We start from the raw sequence: 9,348 nt of genomic DNA, 5'->3' as shown, positions 1-9,348 counted from the left end.
AGTAATACAAACATGGTGAAGGGCAGAATGCGTGTTGGACAATTCTTAGAATTAACATATAACTATAGGGCTTAGCCTATTTTGTAATCATTTCATTTTTATGTATGTGTATGGGATACCTTAAAATTTTTATCTCCGTTATTTACAGTAGGACCAAGTAGACAGTTAAGAAGGCAGCAATATTATTGGCAGAATCTTAATCTTTAGATATCTATTTGGGGTTTTCATCACCTGAGCAAGGAACAGAGCCAAATGTTAGTGAAAACACCTTATTCACTGAAATGTCGTAAAGTCTATCAACTACTTGTTTCTGTAACTTTTTTCATGAACTTTTTATTATTGCTTCAGTTCTAATGATATTTTAAATAAAACCTAAAAGCTCCAGATTTCCTTTCTTTTTGATGCAAATGGGTTTTTTTTTTATAAGGGATTTATCTCCAATTGTTTGACTAATGCACACAGTCAATCGAACCCTTCACCAGAAAATGGGTATAATTTCATTTAAATATATCGGATCATTTGAATTTTAATAGTCAAGCTTAAAAGATAGAAACCCAACCAACTCACATTAACAAGAAAGTTGAAATTCAACTTATACACAATAATGCAATTGTTAGGATGTAACCGAATTACATGGATAACTTTTTAACTTTCTATGGAAGTTGGCAGGTAACAAGAACAACAATCTTTGAAGTTGGAATTTAACCTCCAATAAAATTCCTTAAAAAATTTTGCTTTTTTCAAAACTATTTTATTAAAGGTCTAACAGCATTGGTGATTATTTTACAATAAATACAGAACTTGAATCATCATCAAGATGTCATTAATGTCTAGTCATTCATCACCATAGATATCTTCAACACAGATGATCAACTACTGCTTACTTCTTGTCAACTTGCATAACATTTTTCTCACTATAGCGAATCCTAGTACTCCTAGAAAAATCCATCCAACTACTTCCTGAAATGACAATCAATAAAGAAATTTCAAATAAAGAAGATAGCTTGCCAGGCAAGGTAATATACGCCCGACTGGCAGCTTTGATTTTGAACATAAATATTTAGCAGTACAGTAACAATCACCGGTATGAAATATTCAACCTTCAGTCATACACTTCTTTTGAACTATTTAGGGCGATACTGAATAATATTGAGTATGAGTTATTGCCCTAGTTCTTGAAAACGTGTTCAATCTTTAGCTTGTGAAAACTCTAGAAGACAAATATTAAATCTTCAGCGCAATAATGAATAATAAAACCAAGTTTTGTCAAAATTCGGCAAGAATCACGCCTTCTAGAGTTTTTATGAGCTATAAATTGAACATTTTTTCAAGATCAAGGACAATAACTCATATTAAATATTTTTCAATTTTTCTGATTTTTAATAGGGTTCATCCTTGGGTGATTACAAACACTCATACGAAGTTTCGTTAAAATGCATCAAGAACTGTGCATTCTAGAAACTTTACAAGCTAAAAATTGAACACGTTTTCAAGAATAAGGGCAATAACCCATACTCAATATTTTAAGATTCTTCTGATTTTCATTAGAGTTCATCCTTGGGTGATAACCAACACTCAAGCCACTTCGTTAAAATCCGTCAAGAATTGTCCCTTCTAGAATGTTTACAAGCTAAAATTTGAACGCGTTTTCAAGAACAAGGGCAATAACTCATACTAAATATTTTTCAATTTTTCTCTTTTTCAATACGGTTTATCCATCTGATTTTCGATAGGGTTTATCCTTGGGCGATTAGGAACACTCATACCAAGTTTCATCAAAATCCGTCATAAATTGCACCTTCTAGAGTGTTTACGAGCGTTTCAAGAACAAGGGCAATAACTCATAGTAAATATTTTTCGATTCGTCTGATTTTCAATGGGGTTCATCCTTGGGTGATTACAAACAAGCATGCCAAGTTTCGTCGAAATCTGTCAAGAATTGTGCCTTGTATAGTGTTTACGAGCAATAGTGGACTGACGGACGGATATTGGTGACGGCAATATACGCACCCCATTTCATGTGGGCGTATAAAAGTAAAATGTTTGGCAGATCCAATGACACAAGATGTATACCAGTAAGCTTATAGGCCTAAAGTCAAATTTATTACTTTATGACTTGATTTTATTAAAAAGGCCTACTTAGCTACTTGTATAGCATCTTGGAAACTCAGCTTGCCTGTGGTTTAATAAGAATCTAGTTTTTAGCAATAGACTATTTTAGATCAACTTATTAGAGCATTATTTTAATAGATTCAAATTAGCTGTAAGCCTCATGATGTTGAAAGTTCACTATTCATAGACTTGGATCATGACCATGACGGGTTGCACATGATATTTCCATCGGAAAATTTATGACTTTCCATAAAGTTATTGCCTCATTGGTGAACGTAAACAAATAGGGTAGTTAATACTACTGTACGGTAGCCACTGTAGGTAACACTGTCTGACCATAGAACTGTATACTGGACATGCTTTTTCGAATGCATATTTCTACCAGGAAACGCCCCACCAGTTCTCTGAGATATAACTAACACAACATAACTTATAGTTTCTACTTAATGCTTAAGCAGTCCAACAATATTCGATTCAGTTTCACTTAGCGACAGCATGACATTGGCATGGAACTTACCTCTCTTGATTTCCCTTCAGTCAGCTTATCAAATTGTTTTTTAGCTCCTTCTGCTGCTTTTTTTGCCGCTTCTTGTGGATTTGTAGCATAGTTTGGCTGGTGTCTCAAATTAAAGGGCCTCTGTTGCCTCAAGAAAGCTGAAGATACTCGAATTAATGTTCCTGACATTTTCTCGACCTTGACTCGAAAAGATTAGTTATTAATTATTTGGGCTAACTTTTTATGTCAACTGATCAATTGTAATCGACAGTCTGTGGTGGTGTACAAATTTAAGAGTCGATATATATATATATTACAATATTATAACAAAAACAAGTAATTTGAAACATACTCAAAACAACAGAAAAATTGAGTTAGGGCGATATGTCTGCCATAATAATCTACTAGATTTTGATAACTTACTGTTTAAGAATCTTTACGTCGTTTCATAAGAATAACAATATTTTCGCTTTTTAATTCTATTTCAACAATTACAATAATTCCAACAATTTAGTGAATCAGCATAGGACACTAAAATTGGACGTGAAGACAGTGTCAATTCGTCAAGAGAGTATATAATAGGTGTACAGATTCCTAGCTTTGAAACAACTGAAACGAACAATTTGAATGTACTGTTGTTTATCAACTATTTTAAGTTCCAAGAAACCGGGCATAAAGACAAATAGATAAACTTAGTAGGCCTACGCCGAATCGCAAAGCAAAACCCGAAATCCAAGCAATATAGACCTACTGGCAAAACATTGGACATGATTGGTAGCAGATATTCTAACTTAGAATCTAAGTCAATAATTCTAGTCTAAACCATTAATGAACTTTTCACGAGGAAGTTGAGGAAGTTTGTAGAAACTACTAGTACTAGTAGTAGCTGAGCATATCAATCTGTTTCACTCATTGATTATTGATATTGAATTAAAATTTGATATGTCAATTCCATTAAAGAAATTTTTGATGCAAACCATAACAAATTCTTCTTCAAAGTGTTTAGGCACTGTGATATTTTTTCATGGATCAGGTAATTATTTTGATTTTGACCAAGATATCAAATATCCATCCAATAATTATCAAAAAACAACCTAAAAAGTTGTTCGATGGAATTGTCACCCTTGGCGAATGATGAAAGGATGGAAAATCTATTAAATCAGAAAATATTTGAAATCTTTGACTAGGCCTACAGGATGAATATTTCAAACTGGTGATTGTTACCATACAGTACCAGTACTGCAAAATATTTTCATTTAAAAACAAAGCTACCAGTGGGCAGTTATTACTTTGCCTGGCAAACTTATCTTTAAAGTGTGAAAAAAGTGTTTCTTATTAAAAAGCTAAAGATTTGATATATCTGTTTTAAGCGTTTTGTTTTACTTACAAATGAAAAATAAAATTTGCTTTGTTGTCCTTTGCTAGTACTAGTAGGCTATGAAAGTTGGATTAGGCTTAATAGTTCATAGGCTTACAAGCTAGATTTTTAAGATTTTTAACTGCTAAAAGTTGAAAAATTCTAATGAAGCCAATATCATATTTATATTATGTCGAGTATTTCAGTAAGAGTTACTGAGCAAGAAGCAAAGCCTTATAACATTATTTTCTGTTTGATGTCCTAGGTGACTCTGGTACAGGAATCAGGCAATGGCTTAAGATGGAACTTGGTGAAGAGTTTTCATTTCCACATCTAAATGTTGTTTTACCTACAGCACCAGCTAGGTATAGGGCCAACGGAAAATTATTTTTTATAGTATTATAGTCTAGCATTATTATTAAGATTTAGATGAGTAACTGCTGTAACCCTTTAAATTACCTTAAAATAGATCTTCTATTAAATACTACCAAGTGGTTGTATGTTACAATGAGAAAATTGCATTTGACAAGAGTTGAGCTTACAATATAAGGTACCGTATATTATAGTTAAATAGTTAACAATTTCTTTCCCAGCTGAAAAAGTTTAATTTAGTGTTTTTGTTCTAAAGGCCTTACACACCAGCTGGTGGAGCATTAAGTAATGTATGGTTTGATCGGAATGATATTTCTCAGAATGTGCCAGAAACAGAATCAGTAAAAACTATGTGTGAAAATCTAGAGCCATTAATCACAGATATAGTGGAGAAAGGAGTACCAAAGAAAAACATAATTTTGGGTAAGCATATATACACATTTTTTATTGAATATTTAGTGCTAAATCAAGGATTTTGTCAAGAGCTAACTGTAAATTAACCATTTAATTGAAAAATACTGCAACAATTTGAAAATTTATTGATCTTAACCAAATGTCTTTTGTAGACGTTGGTATATATATTAATTGGTTTTCATGTAGTTCAAAATGCATCAGGTGCAGAAACTAAAATATATTGATACGATATTTTCTTTATTGTTATATATAACAGATTTTGATTTTCTCATTTTAAAGGAGGGTTTTCTATGGGAGGTTGTTTAGCTATGCATATGGCATACAGATTCCATCCAGACGTAGCAGGATGTTTTGTGTTATCAGGATTTTTAAATACAGGATCAAGTGTGTATGATGTAAGTATCTCTGGTTATTTGTGAATGTTGTTTTTAAAGAATTGTCCCTAGATATGCATACAAATTGGCAAAAAATAGACCTAAATAGATAGTCATTTTTTAGAGTGATAAATTTTTTTTCTATTATAATGCCATTGACAATGATAACAACCATTGCACAATACTTGTGTCACTTTAGGCATTGATATTTGATAATGGCCAATGTAGACCATCTGTCAGTATCAGTTATTTGAATTGTTTTTTTCAGGCCGTTCAAGCAGCTAAAATTCCAGTACCACCATTATTCTATGCTCATGGAAAAGATGATGAATTAGTGCATTATGACTGGGGAGTCAACACCTATGAACAATTGAAAAAATTGGGAGTGAAGGGAGAATTTCATTCATTTGACAATCTTAGCCACTCATTATATAGGAAAGAATTAGATTTAGTAAAGAAATGGATCACTCAACAGATACCTGAATAAAATGTGGGGAAGGATAACTGAGTGACAATTTATTCATTTGCATAGAGTGAACATCGCTTCTCTTAATCGAACATTATATTCACAGATAAAATTCATATCAAATTAAAACCCAATGTACCCAATTATAGATTATAGAAAATCACTTTCAAAATCAACTTTCACTCTTGCTATAACTGATATATTTTCATTCATAGTTTTACTTTTATATTTTCTCAATAAATTTTACATATAAAATTTGATTATAATATACATATTATGTAACTTTGAGTCACAACGTGATTCAAGTTCTGTTTTATAATTTCTATATCGATCTGCAATTCATGTATTTAGCACTATTTTAACGGTGAAAATATTTTATTATTAATTTTTCTATCATATCAAAGCACAAATCAAACAGATTTAATGAATGCCTAAGAATATAAAAAACTTAATTTGAGTTATGTTACATCTCTAAAAGAATTAAAGAATCTAAAAACTTATCATTTTTGTCTGTTGGAGTTGGAGGGAGAGTGAAATGATCTACTTTGTTTAAATACATTTAATTTCTTAAGTCAGAATGATAAATGATAAAAAAATTAAATTTTGTGTTGAAAATGATCAACGTTTATATAAAATTGTGTCTTGTCTATGCATATATACCACTCAGCATACGGGTTAATTTGTTATTTGTAGTCTGAATGCGGACAAATTAACTCCCTTTAACAGATCTTCCTTAAGAAAACACAAATACTCCGATGACAACCTTTAGTTTACAAATGGCCGACATTTGCAGCTTTTTCTTTGAAGAAGTGTTTTCTTTTGCATAATTACATTTAACAGCTCAAAATATTTGAAAGATCATGTCGTTACAAACAGAAGAAACCAACATCAACAGTGTTGTTGGCAAATTAGAGGAGCTATGTATGATTACTGAATGTTTTATCCATTAGTTTTATCCTATTTCCCCATTTCATTTTTAGTAGAAGGACAGTTATTTTATTAACTTATTTATTAAGAGTTGAAGGCCTACAATTACGTTCACTATATTATGGCTTTGAGTAAAAAAAAGAAGTAGTTTGATGATGTTTACAGTTTTCATAATCTAGGAATCTAGGATATGGTATCCTATCAGCAGGGGGATAGCAAAGTAAAAACTCTTTTTGAATCCAATTTTTATGACAATTGGAATAGCAACCACAAAATTGTACTGTTAGTCTTAGAATATAGAAATATAAACATTTGTGACTTTTTGGGGTTGAAATTTCTAGGCGAGAAATGTGTTCCTTTTCAATGTAAACTTACAAACAATTATATTTTTATCAACGCAAAGACGTTCTGATGTCAATACTATTTTGAGGCTGATATTCCATTTATCTTTAAAATTATTGAATAAATTAAAAAAACTTTTTAATTTGTTCAGACAATATTCATTTGAGAACAGAATTAGTAATAATAATAGCCTACGTTACTAATAAAAAAAAATGTAAATCCCAATTATCTAATATCATAATATTAGATTTATGTAAGTCTTCTTTTATAAGGTTTTGGAGGTCGAAACAACATGTTGTATTAATGCAAGTATGTGCTAATCAATCAATCATTGTTTTCATTCCAATTTTTAATTTTGTTATTGACTGTTAAAAAGATAATATTTATTTGGACTACTAATGGCTAAGCTTTTATCTCAATAAAATTTGAGTACACTAGAATGACAATTGATTCTTCAAAAATCACAAAATTAAAATATTTGAGTAATTCTTATTTGTAGCTGTTCGCTTGAGAAGTGTTGATTTCGGTTTTAAAGATAAAGATGTTAGAAATATTGATGTAGTTATTGCTGCTATTAGGGAGTTGGTATGTATATGAAATATATTTGTATCCTGTTCTTTTTTGCTTCACTCAAGGTCAATGAGTCCAATCAATATAAGCTTATAAGCTGAATGAAAGTTTAAACTGTTGAGACTTTAAGGCAGTTGTCAACATTCTTAAATTCCAGCTTTTTATAATTTATTTTGAAGAAGTATAAAGATAGATGAAATTAAGCGCTATCACTGAATATAGCAAGCATGTAGACAACTTTTATTCTTTAAAAGCTGACATAAGTTAACTTATGAGTCATTTGAAAAATCTTATTTTGTTTGAGAAAAGATTGTTATAGATATAAATTTCTGAATAGAAGAAGATAGTGTTTGTTATATTTTATAGGACAAAGAAAGATTAAGAATGCATGATAAACTTGAAACAGAAACAATAAAAGCCAGTGTTATCAGACATAAATTACAGTTTTTACCTTCACAAATAAAAAATGAAATCATGAGTAAGTATTGAAATTTTGATTCCGGTATTTAAAGGGATTGTAAGGAGATTTTCAAAATTTTTTATTTTAATCAAACACCTGTTTTTCCAGCCATTCCACAAAAGTTTGATGATGTCACTAATCACAAAGTGTGCTTATATCACATAAGGCCCTTTTCAATTAGTGACGTCATCAAACACTTAGTTCTAGTGGAATTGCAGGAACCTCAGATTTAAAATTGATGCTGTGATAACTGATATAACATGCTTTGATCGCACAATCCTGTATCATTGGAACTAGACAATATAACTAGACATAATTATCCAAATGCAGATAATTCAAAAGTAGAATTACCTTTCATAAGTTGCACTTTCCAATGATTTGTTTCCATTTCAGAGGCAGTCAATTCAGCTCGTCAGTCTAACACTAAAAGTTTAGAGGATTTACAGAGTCAACTAGATACAATTAATCATAATATTATAACAATGGGTAAAGAACAACAAGAATTAGAACATGAAAATTCACTATTGCAGTACGTTTTTTTAAGTTTCTTGTCAATGTTTCAAGTGTCTATCATGCAGACCAAGAGAGCTGCTGAAAGGACAAGATATGATCTTTGTTCTTTTAGTACCAAGATAGAGAGTTTTTTGCTTGTTTTTAACATTAGCATCTGTGTCAGCCAAAAACTTCACTTTATGAATAGAATGATGCAGTTCTGACCAAATTTCCCAATGCACACTGCATAACATTGTCAGATTTGAGCCTGATTAAACTCCATTTAATCTTATCTTTTATTATTTTTAGCCCAGAGAGAGAAATGATAAGACAACAACATGAAGAAATTATTTCACTTTTAAATCAACGTTTAGCTGAAAAAGCTAGGTATGTTATGTTTGATAATTAATAGAAGAGATATGATATTTAATATTAATAAAACAGATCTATAGTCAATAATATACAATATGATAATGTCTTATTTTAAAAATGATCTCTTTTCACTGCTTTCTATGATTTGTGAACAGTGATTTATATCATGTGTTTTATACTGTTACCTTTGAGAGTTGATAACTGGAACACTTGAGCAATTGGATTATAATAATGCAACCATGTCGCCAGAAGTGAATTGGTGCTGGAGTTCGGATTTTGTGTCTAAGTGGGGCGAGCGTTGCTTGTCTCCTCTAAACTAAGAGCAGAGGGTCTTAAGACCCTCTCCCATGAAATTTGAAAAACTACAAGCCTGTGGCCATACCTCTTTGACTCTACCCTCATGACGGGGCTGTAATAACGGCAGGCTACATTATATGTACTTTTTATTTTTCAGTATGCAGATTACATTGAATGAAACTAGAGATAAAGTCAGATCTGCCAATCAAAATGTAAGAGATTTGTTAAACACTCTATTTTATATCAGACATTTTAGTATTGTTTAATGTGAAATATGAATTTATAAAAGAAGAATGT

General features: G+C 31.0%; 1 protein-coding gene across 1 annotated transcript; it reads left to right on the top strand.

Annotated features, from left to right (window-relative positions):
- Nucleotides 1-3,577: 3,577 nt before the first annotated feature.
- Nucleotides 3,578-5,612, top strand: LOTGIDRAFT_180286 (hypothetical protein; the record flags this gene model as incomplete). Its single annotated transcript, XM_009049445.1, has 5 exons — nucleotides 3,578-3,641; nucleotides 4,231-4,330; nucleotides 4,594-4,760; nucleotides 5,031-5,146; nucleotides 5,394-5,612. The coding sequence occupies 5 exons, from the start codon at nucleotides 3,578-3,580 to the stop codon at nucleotides 5,610-5,612; spliced, it is 666 nt and encodes a 221-aa protein (XP_009047693.1).
- Between the last annotated feature and the right edge of the window lie 3,736 nt (nucleotides 5,613-9,348).

The sequence above is a fragment of the Lottia gigantea genome (assembly GCF_000327385.1).
Source record: "Lottia gigantea unplaced genomic scaffold LOTGIsca_136, whole genome shotgun sequence".
NCBI classification, from domain to species: Eukaryota; Metazoa; Mollusca; class Gastropoda; family Lottiidae; genus Lottia; species Lottia gigantea.
Note: the sequence above shows the minus strand (reverse complement) of the source record. Positions and strands in the feature narration are given on the sequence as shown.